Genomic DNA, 16723 nt, shown 5'->3' with positions numbered 1-16723 from the left:
TGTGAACCGTTATTTACCCGGACTGTAACCAGTCCGAAATTTCAGGAGAGGGAAAGGGGGAGGAGTTCATTCACTTGTTGTTGTGGGAAATACACGCACAATTCGAGAGCAATGCTGACTGAGTTTAACAATACAAAAATATAATAACGAAATAAATATACATTAACAATAATAAAGGCAATAAAACATATGATATATATACAAGAAACGATATTACAAGAAACCTAGCATGACCCACTCCGGTCATTCAAGCCAGTACCTTTCTCATGGGGCACCGCCCATTTAATTTCACCAAGCAAGAAAAGAAAAGAAAAAATAATAATACTCACATGTGTATACGTAGTCACAGGGTACCCATACGTATATATTTATAAAAAAACACCTTTGCCTCGCCATTGCTCCATAGCTCAGCAAAGGGGCCCTCTCCCGGGACACACCGCGCTGACTTCCAAAAATAAATTTAATTTTGAAAAAAAAAGGAAACCAAACAGAAATTTCTAAGAGCAGGGACAACCACCCTGCACGACCGCCACCCAGGGAAAGAGAGCGATCGTTCGTGTCATCTTGCCACGACAAGAGGAGGAGGAAGGAAAAAAGAGGGGGAGGGTCACGTGACATCTTTAAAAAGAACATTACAAGAAATATATGACCATTGGCTGTGGTTGACTGCTATTCCACGACGCCTTTCACGGGGCGAACCCTTTGAATCGTCTTCAGACGGTTCAAGCTATATCCTTATTTGTGCTTGTTACTTAATATGTTGCAGAACCGTTTCCAGGGTCAGCCTGATAAGTACAAGCGTTTCCTTGAAATCCTCCATACTTACCAAAAGGAACAACGCAACTTGAAGGAGGGCCTGAGCACTCCGGGTAAGCACCTGACTGAAGCAGAAGTATACTCCCAGGTTGCCAAGCTGTTCGAGAACCAAGAGGATTTGCTTGCAGAGTTTGGACAATTCCTACCAGATGCAACCAGCCATCAAGCAGCTCTGGTGAGTCCAGTTTGTTCAGCAAATTAGCTTTCTGAGAACATCTGTTTTCAATCATCAGTAATCTGTCAGACGACAGGTCCACAGTCTCTTCCAAAACAGTTCCTCCACTTAATGTGATCCAGAGTTTTCTCCTTCAAATAAAAATATCCTCTTCTGTCCCCAAAATCATCCAGCATCTTCTTACGTCCTCTTCCTCGTCTTCTGGTTCGCGTACATGGTGTCTCTGTTTTTGGAAAGAGACTATCCAGGAAAGGTGATAATGTGGTAGTTTTTCCATTTGCTTTCCACATCGCAGTACAACAGCCATTCAAACCACTCTGGTCATGCCTGTTGCTATACGAACTTGAACCATCTCGAGCATCATTTGCTCTGTGCTTCAAGTCGCTGCTGATGACGCTGCTTCCGGCATCAGTTTTTGGTTTTTGGTGTCTCTCTTCATCTGATACCTACCCTTTGACCTGTCCAGCAAGGGAGGCCCTGCCAGTAGCTACGCTACCGCTGGTATAGCTCTCAGGGTTCTTGGCATACTCAAACCCCTCACCACGATAAGGTGGAGACACCAACGAGGGGGGTTTCTGTTTTATTTGCTCTTAAATACCATGTCACATGCAGTGTTCCTTCATGTGGGTAGCCAGGCTCACTTATTGTCTGTTTGTCTTTAAAAAGTTTACAGTAATTACCATATTCGTCCACATAGAAGTAACGTATATTCCAAAATCTTATTCTATAATAGAGTGGTCATAGCATTCTGTTCCCATCTGCAAAAAGCTGCATATATGCCTTGTGCCACTTTGTAGTTTACTCGGTTCAGTAGTGAAATATTAGGTGATAACTGCTGCTTTTCACAGCACAGCTCACAAGGAATGAACCACAGCAGTCTCCTAGCATGCTCACGCATCCCTCCACTCACTGAACTGAACTCCACTCCACTCCACACTTGTCCTGCTTATAACATATTGGCACAGACCGCACAGAAAACACCCCTCCTCTTATAGTCTTCAATTGTTGCTTATCAGATTGCACTGCCAATACCATTCCTCTGTTATTTGCGGACCACTGCCTAGCGACTGCCATTGTTTCATTTGTTTCATGGTTGTTGCCTAGCAACAGGTCTGTATCCTACAATATTTTAGGTGTCCAGTACATACCGCACTTTGCTTATGAAATGAAACAGAAATAACATGAATAACAGGAGCTCAAATCTAGTTAACTGTATCCTGAGCTTATTCCTGCCACCTTAAATAAAGCTAGCATGTACAGTAATTGCAGTAGGTAGGAGTATGTAATAACTGGAACATTATTGCAACAGAGGTGTGGCTTTTCACATTCTTGTTGTTAAATGGTAAAGCTATCCCTGTAACAGGCTGTGAAGGTCCATTCGGTTGTGAGGTGTCGAAGGTCCCACATTTTCTGTAGACAGTTGGCTCACAGATGGCAATAAGGTTTTCAGCCTTATGAGCTGGCCGCCCTTGCCCCCAGGAAGATTCCTGGTACTTGTTTCTGTTAGAGGCTGAGTCGACCCCAGGGCCATAGTGTGGCTGGAAGGATTAGGTAAATTAAAAAAAAATCCATCTCTTTGGCGCACTCACCTGTAACCCGTGACCTTCCAGCTTATAGCATAGTACCTCAAGCAACTACACTGCTGCATGCCCCTCTTGGTGTTACGTAGGGGAAAACGCATTTTATGGCACCTCCATTATTATTGGTCTGTGACGAAGTTAAATCAGCATTTAAGGTCTGCCTTGAAGACAGGATTTCTGTATCTTAAATCGATGAAAATCGTTAATGGAAGTTCATTTCTGGTATAAAATTACACTGTTGTTAATTACACATTTGCTTTAATAAATGTATGTTACATAAGTCTTGAAATAACTTGATAATGCCTAATTGCAGAAATTCCTTCATCCTGACATGGCAATAACAGCACAAGCAAACCAAGCAGCCTTCTGAGGCAGCACAGTTTTAGGGATGGCATGTTTAACCCCCACTTCTGCCTTTTGTCGAGTTAAAATTAATTTCTTTTGTTCGTATCTTGACATAAGTGGCAGTAATTTAAATGTGTCTGCAGCAGGTATTAAAACTGTTTTAAGAATTAGAATAATTTTTGTCAGAGTGTTTGAAAATATTATGTTATAGTGACAAAGAGTTCTGAGATACATGGTCTGTTTTTGACTGGGGGATTAGCTTACTGGGGGGTGGAGTCCAGCTGGGTCCGCTCGGCAGGGCAGCCACTGATTGGCCTATTGTACCTGCCCCAGGTGATTATGATGATGGAGAATTTGGTGAATTGAAGATTGGCGTGGGAAACTGAAATACTCGGAGAAAACCCGGCCCAGGTCCACTTTGTCCATGACAAATCCCACTTGACTAGACCCAGGATCAAACCCGGGCTGCCGCAGTGGGAAGCCAGTGACTAACCGTTTGACCTAGGGCTTGGCCATTTGACGGGGGTATGGTTGTGGAATTTTTTGCTGTTTGGGGCAGCATTTTGACTTGCGCCAACCGTGACAGTGTCTGAGAATTTCATGCTGCTAATTATGTTGGAGTTTCAAGAAAGTCGACTGTGTTCATTTGGAGAGAGGAGGCAGAATTGTGTCGACTTTGGCTCAAGGTCAGCAAGGAAACGTGTAAAGTTCAAAGTCTCTTTGATCAAGCAGTGGTGGCATATGAATACTGTTCTTACACAAATGGAAGACACTGTATCTAAGAGAACCTCCCACAAAGAAATGTGACATATGCACTAAAATGATATTTTTATGCAGTTACAAGCAGACATGATATTATTGTGCTTTAGGGCACTTCTTATCCTCACATTAACAGTGTTGACTTTTCCTGACTTGCCGGCCTTGCTGTAATGTCTCTTCTTGAGGAATTACAGCTTCATATTCATAGCTTCAGTCAGATTCGTATGTCATGGCTTCTGCCAATTATTGTGTTTTTTCTCACTTGTTATGTCGGTGGAGTTATATGGCATGATTGTTGGCAGGTACTGCATTTCAAAAGCATCAGCCCACTAAACATAATGTTTTAAAATAATATATTTTTCACACTGAAGGTGATATCTTTTTAACTCTTAAAATAAGGTGAAAACTCACCTTTCTTTTGGGTAGCTGCAGTACTAAACTGAAGTAGAGGTTTCATATAGGGACAGATTTTGTTTATTGAATGTAGATAAAACAGTAAATTGGGGAAAAAATACACCTTGGTTGTATGGGGCTTTGGCTGGAACGTGAAGAAATGAGCACAGCGCAGGAAAGTTTTAGATTGAGCTACCTTAAAACTGGGACTCTTAGATCCAACACCATTTTCTCATATACATAGTATATATGAGAAAATATTTTGATTGTGAAAAAATTTATCTTAAGATTTGACAGATTTACATATTGAACATCAGTAGATATGAAAAGTAGATTTGGAGTGCCAAATGTCTCTGTGGATGGATATGTGCCCTCCTAGTGCCTGAACAGAAGGATTGATTTTGCTCATATTTAACATTGAAGAGTTCATTTCTGATGTGTAGTTGCCCAGTGAATGTGAATATTGTAGCTCCAAAAAGAGGGGCCCTTTGTATGGAACCCCCCCCCCCATCCCCCCAAAAAAAGGCATTTTCCCGTGAATAGTTCAGACAATCTTGATTGCATTCCAGTAATTTATGGATGTCATCTGTAAATAAAACTGCGTAGGTGGTATCTTTGAGAAAATAACAGTGTACACTATAGATCCAAATACAAAGTGTCAGTTCTGTTACAACAGGCTCTACTGGTTGGACATATTTCATTGTTTAGTATTTAGTAACCAACAGTGATCTAAGTGGCAGCCATATTGTATCAGTTTTATACATTCTCACTATATTGATGTACTGTAGTCATGCACATTGTGGAATACAGTTAATCATTTTTAGAAACTCAACAGAATTATCAATGGCAATGCTTGTATACATTTTCATACTCTAAAACGTGTTTTGATAGGCGAGCTTTCTAAAATGTCGGATTATTTTAAAGAAAGCTTCGTGTTATATGTGGGTTTAACTGTTTCTTTAACCAAGCTAAAAAAATTGTTTTCTACATTGTGAACCCTTTACTGTTTGCAGAGCAACAAGGGTGCTAGCAGTGATCACTCATCCATTGCAAAGAAGCCTTCAAGTGGTCTGAAACCTGGCTACAATAACTCGTGTACCAGTGGAGCTGGTAGTCGACATGAAGGTGGGGGAGGGGCTCTGTCAAGTGGACTGTCAGACCGCAGTGGGCTGGGGAAGTTTGGTCACTCAGGTCACAGCAGCAGTGGCCAGGTGAAGCGCTCTCCCTCCTTTTCCACTTCAGCCCCTGCAGCACATGGTCCCCCCACCAAAAAACACAAGATGGCATCACTGAGGGATGTCTCTCTTACAGAGGCTGGGAAATATGGCAGCCTTAATGATTATGCCTTTTTTGATAAGGTAGGATTAAATGAGTTTATTTTTCTGCTAGTGAATTTAGGAAATGTCTTGTGTTGTTATAATTATATTATTGCAGAAAATTTTGGAAGGAATTTGTCATTCTGTTCAGGTGTTCGTCTGGGGGAAGTGATTTAGTCTGTTTTGAGTGTTCTTCTGAGGAATGACTTCCATTCAGTTCTGCTAGTATCAGCCATTGCAGATGTACAGGGGTTTGTCCGAAAAGTAATGTCAGTAAGTTGATTAAAAAACATTTGTTGGTTAGATCAGTTCAACACATTAAAATGCTTCAAAATAGGCTCCTTCTGTGTCGATACATCGCTTCCAGTGAGATTTCCAGGCATCGAAGGTGTCATGGTAGGCCTCCTCCAGAATGTCCTTGAGAGCCTTGGTGCAAGCCTCTTTGACTTCGTCAACTGTCCCAAAATGATGTCCTTTCATGGGAGTTTTCAAGCGCAGAAACAAAAAGAAGTCTGGGGGAGCCACGTAAGGACTGTAGGGTGCTGGGGAACCGTTGGCACCTTTTGACTCGGTCAGGAAGCAGGTCATAAGGAAGGCGGTGTGGGCTGGCGCATTGTCATGGTGAAGTTTCCAATCATCCACAATGTCGGGCCGGATGCGATAATCCCTTCGTTTGCGTCTCTTTAACATTTCCACGTAGAATTTGGCATTGATGGTTGTACCATGTGGCACAAACTCATGGTGGACGAGCCCCCTGATGTCAGAGAACACAATGAGCATGACCTTAACCTTTGACTTGCTCATTCTGGCCTTCTTGGGGCGAGGGGATGCCGAGGTGTGCCACTCGGCACTTTGCCTTTTTGTTTCGGGGTCGTACTCAAACACCCAAGTCTCGTCACCTGTGATGACATTGTCTAAAAAGTGAGGGTCACTTTCACACAAGCCCAAAAGTTCTTGGCACGTTTCAACTCTGCTCGATTTTTGGTTGTCCGTTAACACTTTGGGCACCAGCTTTGCGCACACTTTTCGCGTCTGCAAATTGTTCGTCATAATCTCGTGAACGGTACTTTTTGGAATGTTTAATGTCTGTGCCATTAAACGAACACTGAAACGACGGTCTGAGTTCAAAAGTTCTCTCACACGTGTCACATTTTCATCGGTGGTGCTTATTGATGGCTGTCCAGCGCGGGCTTCATCACCGACCTCTTCACGGCCTTCTAAAAAGGCCTTGTGCCACTGGTAGACCTGATGTTCCAACAAACAATTATCACCGAAGGCTGTCTTTATCATGGGAAAAGTTTCCACTGCAGACTTGCCAAGTTTCACACAAAACTTGATGGCAGTCCTTTGTTCCAAGGAGCGCTGCATTGTGGCTTGCACAGGAGACAAAAAAGAATTTCACGGAAAAGCCTTTCGTCACTCTCAGGAAGTTCGGAGACAACTAAGCGACCGCGCGTTCATAAGCTGTAGAAGGAGAAGAAATTTCTGACAGCCACCGAAGTTGGCTGTCTTACAGGATCAAAACAAACTGTGATCCCCATTCCTCATTTCTCTTCTCTCTTTTCATTTGTCTCATGATCTTAGTGGAATTCCCAGAATCGTCATTGTTGGCAAACAAGCCCCTTTTTGAGCCATAGCCTTCTGTAGAAGAGTCTGCCTGATTTATCTGGTTTTCACTTCTTTGAATTTTGCAACAATAATGTTTTTACAGAACTAGATTGTCAGGCTTGTGTGGAGCCCCCAATCTGAAGGACCAGGTCTCTGTATTTATGCCCCTCAGTTACAGGGTGCCCAGGTAACCCCCAGCATGGGGTACCCTTTTGTTGCCTTCTGTGACACTCAGAGCTGTGGTGGAAGTATTTGGACCTGCCTAAACACGTGGTGGATTTATGAAATAGGATACCATAAATGTTCAAAATACACAGGACATATTAGATTTTTTTGTCATGCAAGAGTTTTGTTCAAAATTGTCTTCATATTCCTGCCAGTATCATAAAGATCTTGAACGTAAGTCTAAGAAATGTGCTAAATACACAAAAGTTAGTTATTAGCAGGGCCCAGATTTTGATGACCTGAAAATATTTAAAAAATTACCGAAAAATCCAGAAAAATGACCTAAAGGAGAAAAGAAAGAACACTTCGCTTCCATGTTATTCACATTTCAGAAAACATATGAAGAAAAATTCCCCAAAATGGCCAAAAATGACGAGAAATGCCCTTAAAAGTCCAAAAATTTACCAAAATAATTACCCCCAAATTGAAAAAATGACCTTAAACCTAAAAATTTCAAAAAAAATGGCAAAAAATTACCTATAAAATTTACATTTCTCTAACCAGCAGCTCATATCCGAGATTTATATATTTAAGAGCATCACATAGGATACAAGGAAAAAAAAGATGACATGTCATCAAAATACAGGCCCTGGTTTTTAGTATGGAAAATTGACTATAGTTGATGAGAAGTATGTTACAGTAAAATTTTATTCTTTGTTAATGTGTCTTACTTTAAGACTGCCTTTTTGTCATTCTAATCGCCTTCTCTAAATGAAACACTGTCTTAATTCTGTTTTAGGCACGAAAGGCACTAAAGAATCAAGATGTGTATGAGAACTTTTTGCGGTGTCTAGTGCTCTTCAATCAGGAGATCGTCTCCAAGTCAGAGCTCGTGCAGCTCGTCACACCATTCCTCGGAAAATTTCCTGAACTCTTCCGCTGGTTCAAGGATTTCCTGGGACACAATGAGGGCAGTGGAGGAGCTGCGTCAGCTGTGGGTGGCCCTCAAGGTCCTGGAGCAGTTGGAGTGGAAGCTATTTCCAACAATGTGGCCAGACAGGACAGACCTGTGGGTGATCTTGCCATGGAAATTGGTGAGTATTGCTCAAGACATGACAGGTGGCAATGTGTGTACTTCATTCATTCATTCATTCATTCATTCATTCGTCCATCAGTAATCTGTCAAGACGAAAGGTCCACAGTCTCTTCCAAAAGTNCCTTCTCCAGCACCACATTTCGAAGCTTTCCAGGTGTTTCTGATCTGCTGCCCTAAGTGTCCAAGTTTCAGCCCCATACAAAGCAATTCTCCAAATGTAGCATTTCACTAGTTTCTTTCTCAAATCTAAGTTCAATTTGCTGGTAAAAAGATTCTTCTTGCTAAATGCAGCTTTTGCCATGGTAATCCTAGATTTAATTTCACATGTACACCTTCCATCATCTGTTAACAACCTACCCAAATATTTAAAACATTTCACATTCTCCAGTTGTTTTTTGTCTATCTTTATTGTGACTGGGGTTGGTTGTCTCGAAATTTTCATTACTTTTGTTTTTTCCACATTCATTTCCATGCCATAGCACCTTCCAATTTCGATTAGTCTTATCAATCATACCCTGTAGCACAGTTTCTTCCTTAGCCATTAACACAAGGTCATCTGCATATTTCACAGTTTGAATAATTTGCCCTCCTAATTTGAAGTCTCCAAGCCCATCCAGAGCTTCTTTGGTAAGGCATTCACTGTACAAGTCGAACATAATTGGTGATAAACAGCATCCTTGTCGAACTTAATAAAAAAATAAAGATATTGCTGAGTGGTTACTTTTTCCTGTAATGTGACTGCAGTTGAATTCAGAAGGGTGTTTTATGATGAACACTTGTTTCTTTAAATTAAAGAGAATTGTGTTCTGTGATGCTGAATATGGTAGGTGGTATAATTGCTGTGTCAATAGTAGTGAATGGTGTTACAGACATTTGATTATAGTAATAGTGTTCACTAAATTTTAAGTAACAACTATAAATATACCATGATAATTATAAGATAGTGCTTCGCTTCTGTTTTATGAATATTTGTCAGTGTATGAATTGTAATTCATGGCTGTTCCCAATGGTGCATAAGGAAAACATATCCATACAGTAAGATTAGCAACAATCTTTGGGACAAGTTAATAAAACTGAAAAACTTCTGTTATCCTTGTATGTTTAAATATCTTGCACTACTAAAATTATCCTGAAGGATTTCTGGGGAGTTCCTGCAAGACCATATTGTCAACATGCAGCAGTTGCTACTGTTTCTCAGAGCACAAAGGGAGGTCACAGCTGAGGAATATTTGGTGCATTAGCAGACTTTGCATCTAGAGGTTTTCTCAGCTGTGGACGGTAAGTTCTAAACAGGCGTTTGTGCTATAGTATAAGCCTGCTAGTTCTGTATGGGTTGGAATTAGAGTTAATAAGGACCATTATAAGTTTTACTATTTTGTTATTGGATTGTTCTATTTAGTTGTATGAAATAATTTCATATGATTGCAGACTACACAACATGTAAGAGGTTAGGTGCAAGTTACTGTGCATTACCGAAGAGTTACGTCCAACCAAAGTGCTCAGGCCGCACCGCCCTCTGCAAAGAGGTTCTCAATGACACATGGGTCTCATTCCCTACCTGGTCAGAAGACTCCACATTTGTAACATCACGCAAGACTCAATATGAGGAATACATCTACCGCTGTGAGGATGAGAGGTTTGAGGTGTGTATGGTCTCTTGTAAATCACTTTTGCCTTCAGACACTTCACTTTCAGTTGGGCAGTTTTGTCTTCTGGGAATGTGTGCATCTCATGTTATTTCTTGGTTGCATATCAGTTCTTTATTCTTGCATGTATCATATACAATTTTATTTTTCTGAGAATTGTTTATATGTCTTTTGGTGTCCTTCTGTCTTGAACAGTAACGAGAATGGCAGTTGTTGGATCAGTTATCTTGAAACTGAGCGCATCTTCAGCATAATAAACCAAATTCATCCCCCTTTTTAATATTTTCATGTGTATGAGTGAGTATAGGCAGGGTTTGGATTTGTAACTGGATCTATGGACCTCTTTCTGATTGTAGCTACAAGTAACTATAGCGCTTTAGCTGATTCATGCACTACAATTCATTACAGCACACACTGTGTCTTCAGTCTGCTTTGTCTTCACCAGTCATTGCCTGGTGACGGCTTCCAATGGCAGACACCTGTGCCTTATCTGCCAGCTTCTGACAGCAGCAGCTCACAACAGTTAAACTGCAGCAGTGTTCTAATTGCTCACCAGCCAACTCACTGCACTTCACTGTACTCAGCTTCACTCTGCTGTGCTGCACTGCAATTCATTGCACTCACCAACTCACCAACCAACTCCTCTGAGACTGACTGAACCTGGTTGATCACATGATACAGCCTCGGAGTAGACCGCATACAAAACACTTGTTGCCACACCCCTCCTATTGTTGCGTGATATCTTCCTTCGCTGCATGTGTATGAGCCATTACCTAGTGACAAGTCTGCTTGCTGCAGTATATATAACAGCTGAAATTTGGTTGTCTTGAATGTCTTCTCCTCCTCCTGTGGTATTTCCCCTGAATGACTTCTTCAGTTTGAGACAAAAATTTTAAGAATTGAGACATAACTTTCAATTTTGTCTGCTAGATGAATTTTTTTCCTGTGATCACAATTTATAACATTGACCACGTGTTCACATTGCTCTAAAGTGCGCTGTTTTACCACTCTATATCAGATCCTTTCTTAGTGAAGCACGTCCTTATATCATTGTATTTAAAAGCAGAAAAAGGGAGCAAGAGACAGGTTTTATGAACAGATTGATTCATGTTAGCATAGCCAGCCATTCTGATCCTGATTGGGTAATTTGTCTGTTACTATGAAAAGCAAAAGCACTTATGTGAAGACTGAAAAACTCTGTGTATATTTGTATATTTCTGTCTTGTTAATCTTGAGGATTTGAGAGTCACATGCCTAGCATTTAACTTCATCCTTTATGTTGCCACATAGGTTGTATAGGTTCATACAGGACATAGAATTTGCTTTTGATGATTGTATAATTGAAGTTTCAGTCTTTTGAAGTATATTGAAATATGATTTTGTTGAATTGTGCATTTGACTTATCTTAATTTCAGTTTTTATTTGTTTAAAGGTCTTAATTACTGTATATCTCTCTGGGTGTGGGATGGAGAATGGGAATTATTTTTTTAGTTGTATATTTTTTTCTTGACATTGTTTAGTGGACATTTTATTGTGTCAAATTCAAAAAATTTAAATTAAATATTTGAATTTAACTTAACCTTTGAATGAGGGGACAGCTGATTGGCTAATATGGTCTGAAAGTATCATTTTATAGTTCAGATTTTATAAAGAATTCAATGTCTTAAACATCATTTATATGTGTGAATATAAGATGGACATGTTACATACCTCTAACCATGTTCAGAGTTTACTATAAAGTGGTGGTCCAATACAGACCACAGATTTCTGGTTGAGTAAATGAAGAAATTAATATTTTCACAGATATCTACACATGATACTTTTGTATACTCCAGGCCGATGCCCAGAGTTCACAAGAAATTTCAAATTGAACTCACATCTTTGAAAGTCATTTGTTTGAAATAGTTGATGTCATGTCACTGACGGTATCTTCATTATTACAGTTGGATGTGGTTATAGAGACTAACGCAGCCACAATTCGGGTCCTGGAGGGAGTGCATAAGAAACTTTCAAGACTCTCTCCTGAAGAAGTGGCAAAGTTCCATCTGGATGACTGTTTGGGTGGCTGCTCCCCAACCATCCACCAACGGGCATTACGGAGGTAGGACACTTCTGAAAGAAATGGCATGTGCACACATGCATCCACATGCAGCTGCTGGTTGTTAGTTGACCTTAATATGTTACCTCACACTGTGTGTCTCATTTGTTCATTGGCTCTTCTGTAATCATTTTGTTAAGTTACCGTTTCACTATGTTATTTTGATAGATAGGAGAAGGCACTCAAGTATACTTGATGTCCCATCATTCAGGGCAGCAGATTGTGATACTGACCACTACCTGGTGGTGGCAAGACTTAGGGAAAGACTGGCAGTGAGCAAACAGTCAACACACAGAGATCGTATGGAGAGGTTCAGTCTTAAGAAATTAAATGAGGTATAGGGTAAAGAGCAGTATTGTGTTGAAATCTCAAATAGGTTTGCGGCTTTGGAGATACTTGGAAACTGAGGTGGATGGTAATAAAGCTTGGAAATCTATTAGAATGTAAAAATGTCTACCAAATAGGGTCTAGGTTATTATGAACCAAAGAAACATACGCCATAGTTCGATGAAGGATGCTCAAAATTATTAGACAAAGAAAGCCGGCCAAATTGCAGTGGTTACAGGATCCAGGCAAGTTAAATAGGGATAATCTGAACAATATAAGACGTGAAACCAGCAGGCATTTCGGGAACAAAAAGAGGGAATATATGAAAGACAAAATTGATGAGCTTGCAGTGAACAGTAAGGTCAAGAACATTAGAGACCTGTATAGAGGAATAAATGACTTTAAGAGGGGTTACCACCCTAGCAGTAACTTAGTGAAGGATGAGAATGGTGATCTGCTTGCAGATTCCCACAACATTTGGAACAGGTGGAGGAACTACTACTTTCAGTTATTAAATGCACATAGGGTCAGTGATGTTAGGCAGACAGAAATCATAGAGCTGAGCTGTTAACCTTTAACGTATGGACTAATTAATTAACATTTTAAACTTTCAGAAAAAAATACATATTTTCCATTCTATGCAACGTAGAAATACAAACTAAAAACAGTCTGAAAGACAATAAAATTTTCTACATATACTCAAAAGAGCAATTTTTACAAACGAAAATTAACTGAGATTATTTTGTCATGAAATGCAAAATATAATCTTTTATATATATGTTATGAAATTCCAAAGGACTTACCTGTTGTTTTTTCTTCACCCTTGAATCATGGTGATGTTGTAAATATAGTCACACTATATACAGTAATATTTTGTTCAGACTGTACATGAGTTTGAACTGCATCACTTCACAGTTTACGATACGCTCTGACGTGCGTGGCACTACTTGAAGCAGTCCACCTCACACAGAGTGACACCACCCTTTTTACAATAGAAGAGCGTGCTCCTGCTTTTCTTATTTAGCGAAACACACAACAATGTCTTTATTTCCCCTTGGTTGACCAGTGTTGTGAATGTTTCACCTCCAGTCAACTCAGTTAGGCCCCCTGATAACTTTGGCCTTCCCCTGAGAACTGCCACTAACTGTGATATTCGACTTATGAGATTGAAGAATCATCTTGGGGAATGGGAGTTTCTAGCAAAATCGAATAAATTATGTTTGCCTGACAAAGTGACACTCTCACCTGTTGGTAATACTCGCAAAATAGTGATGCAAAGTAATTATAATACTAGTCGAAAAGAGTGCCATCCGACACTGATACCTAAAGTCCCAGTGGTGAAGATGCCTTTACTCACAAAGTAATACTGGCTCAGTAGGTTTATACCTCTTCCCAGACACAAAATAAAAATGATATACAAAGAAATATATGAATGTCTGACACTGACTTTTTAACTGATAAAGAAATATTAGACAGTCTGACACTGACTTCCTGACTGATAATTTGCCACTGAAAAGCAATCCTTGCATGCGTCACACTTCCTTGAAGGCTCTGGAAGCACTCACATGCAAGCACTGATGAATGTTTCCTCATCAGTTCTCGAAACAAAGCTGGGCTGGCCAGGTCATAAACAGTCATATCTAAATGTAAATAGTATCCAAACCAATACCGTGATAAACAGTTTCTTTGTTCAGAGCTAAGGAATGAACCACTGACATGACTTCACATAGGTTTGTTTTGGTTTCAAACCCAAGGTCAAACTGTCAGCACTCCCAGAGAGAGCATGTGTCCTGTGTCACATATATGTGTCATTCGGCCAACTCGGGTTGCTGCTTGCGTCATATATGTGACATTCGCCCGTTAAAGGTTAATACCCTTTTGAGGTTGAAATTACTATTGCAAAATTGAAACGGTATAAATCGCCAGGTAGTGATCAAATTTCAGCAGAACTTATTCAAGCAGAAGGCGAAATATTAAATTCTAAGATCCACAATCTAATTACTTCTATTTGGCATAAGAAAAAATTGCCTGATCAGTAGAAGAAGTTTATTATTGTACCAGTTCACAAGAAGGGTGATAAAACTGACTGTAGTAATTATCGGGGATGTCACTGCTATCAGCTTCATACAAAATTTTGTTCAATATTCTTCTCTCAAGGTTAAGTCCATATATAGATGAAATTATTGGGGATCATCAGCTACAGATCAGATATTTTGCATTCATCAGATATTGGAGGAAAAAAATGGGAGTACGATGAGACAGTACATCAGCTATTCATAGACTTCAAGAAAGGCTATATTTTGGTTAGGAAGGAAGTATTGTACAATATTCTGATAGAGTTTGGGATACCCATGGAACTAGTTAGGTTGATTAAAATGTGTTTAAACGAAACGTATAGTAAAGTCCGTGTAGGTAAAAATTTGTCTGATAAATTTCCTATTCAGGATGGTTTAAAACAAGAAGATGCTTTATCACCACTTCTTTTCAACTTTGCTTTAGAATATGCCATTAGGAAGGTCCAGGGAAACCAGGTGGGACTGAAATTAAACGGGACACATCAGCTGTTGGCCTATGCCGATGATTTGAATCTACTGGGTGATATTGTAGATACCATAAAGAAAAACACACAAACTTTAATTGACATAAGTAAAGAGGTTGGTCTAGATGTAAAGACAGAGAAAACTGTTGCTGTCTCGTCACCAAAATGCAGGGCAAAATCATGACAAAGGTAGGAAACAGATGTTTTGAAAATGTAGCACAGTTCAGATATTTGGGAACAACGATAAGACATCGGAACCTGATTCAGGAGGAAATTAAGAGGAGCTTGAACTCGGGCAGTGCTTGTTACCATTCATTCCAGAACCTTTTGTCTTCTCGTCTGCTGTCCAAAAACATACAAATTTGAATATACAAAGCTATAATTTTGCTGGTGGGTGTGAAACTTGGTCTCTGACACTAAGGAAGGAACATAGACTGAGGGTGTTTGAGAACAGGGTGTTGAGAATATTTGGACTGATGAGAGATGAAGTGACAGGAATTTGGAGAAAACTGCATAATGAGGAGCTTCGTAACTTTTACTCCAAGTATAATTAGAATGATCAAGTCAAGGAGGATGAGGTGGGCAGGGCATGTACCACGAATGGGTGAGACGAATGCGTATAGGATTTTGGTGGGAAAGCCAAAAGGAAAGAGACCACTGGGAAGACCAAGGCATAGGTGGGTAGACAATATTAAAATGGATCTTAGAGAGATAGGATGGGATGGGATGGATTGGATTGATCTGACTCAGAATAGGGACCAGTGGAGGGCTCTTGTGAACATGGTAATGAACCTTCGGGTTCCATAAAATGGTGGGAAATTCTTGAGTAGCTGCAGAATTTGCGGCTCCAGAAGGGCTCAGCCCCATGAGTAAGTAAGTACCATTTAACTATGTATTGTATGACTCCATTTTTCATACATAACCAGGTCATGTTGTGTGTATATTATAAAATTGTGTATGTAGGAAGAGGAATGCTAATGATAAATACTCCTGTATGAAGAATGCATAAGTGATTCTGCTGCCAGGTAAATTTTGCTTAATGTGATCAAATTTTGGTGATCATGACTGCATGCATCTGCCAATGTTTTGTATGTCTGTGCTGTTTTTCTTACTGCATTATTACTATTTCATTTTATGTTGTCTACATTAAAATCTATGCCATCTTGTTTTCTTCCAACAAGATGTGATAACTACATATTCTCAGTAATGTTCAAATCCTGACCTGCATGACATGACAGCATCTGTCAGCTTTGCTCTACCATGTGGACAAGGTGTCTGTAGCTGGTGCAGTAGCAGGAAACCATTCAAAGCAAAGATAGCAGAAACACAGACACACAGATATGTACATCTCATAGAGATGAAGAGGAACATCATCAAAACACTTGATGCCATTTGCCACAAGCAGGAAGATCTATTGTCTGAAATCTTCTGTTTTAAGTGCACATCACTTCATAATCTCTGTTATCCAACTATATCAAAGTTGGGGAGGAATCAGAGCTCAAGAAAAGTCATTTTGGTCATTGAGAAATTGTGGATGAATGCAAAACTCATTGACTGTACAAAGGCAGATTCATGTTTTTATAAAGTTGAACAAATTTATAAGCTGTGAATGAGTAATTTAAGTTCCCAAGAGATGTAAAAAGATAAAAAAAAAGGTAAAGCTATGCCTGTAACAGGCCATGGAGGCCCATAGGGTTGTGAAATGTAGAGGTTCCCACATCTTCTAGACAGTTGGCTCACAGATGGTGGTAAGGTTGTTAGCCTTATGCACCGGCTGCCCTTTACCCCCCAGGAAGGTTCCTGGTACTCAATTCTGTTTGAGGCTGAGTCAACCCCAGGCCCATAGTGTGGCTGGAAGGA

The 16723-nt window shown here is 40.0% G+C and overlaps 1 protein-coding gene across 1 annotated transcript in view; it reads left to right on the top strand.

Annotated features, from left to right (window-relative positions):
- The window catches only part of LOC111867973 (paired amphipathic helix protein Sin3b), a 98205-nt gene that overhangs the window by 49144 nt on the left and 32338 nt on the right, over nucleotides 1-16723 (top strand). Inside the window, exons 10-14 of the mRNA XM_023858236.2 lie at nucleotides 767-991; nucleotides 5082-5426; nucleotides 7957-8251; nucleotides 9682-9896; nucleotides 11843-12000. Of these exons, the coding sequence (XP_023714004.1) occupies nucleotides 767-991; nucleotides 5082-5426; nucleotides 7957-8251; nucleotides 9682-9896; nucleotides 11843-12000 (1238 nt within the window). The remainder of the gene's footprint in view (nucleotides 1-766; nucleotides 992-5081; nucleotides 5427-7956; nucleotides 8252-9681; nucleotides 9897-11842; nucleotides 12001-16723) is intronic.

The sequence above is a fragment of the Cryptotermes secundus genome, unplaced genomic scaffold (genome assembly GCF_002891405.2).
Source record: "Cryptotermes secundus unplaced genomic scaffold, Csec_1.0 scaffold447, whole genome shotgun sequence".
NCBI lineage: Eukaryota > Metazoa > Arthropoda > Insecta > Blattodea > Kalotermitidae > Cryptotermes > Cryptotermes secundus.
This window is presented reverse-complemented; position numbering and strand designations above follow the sequence as displayed.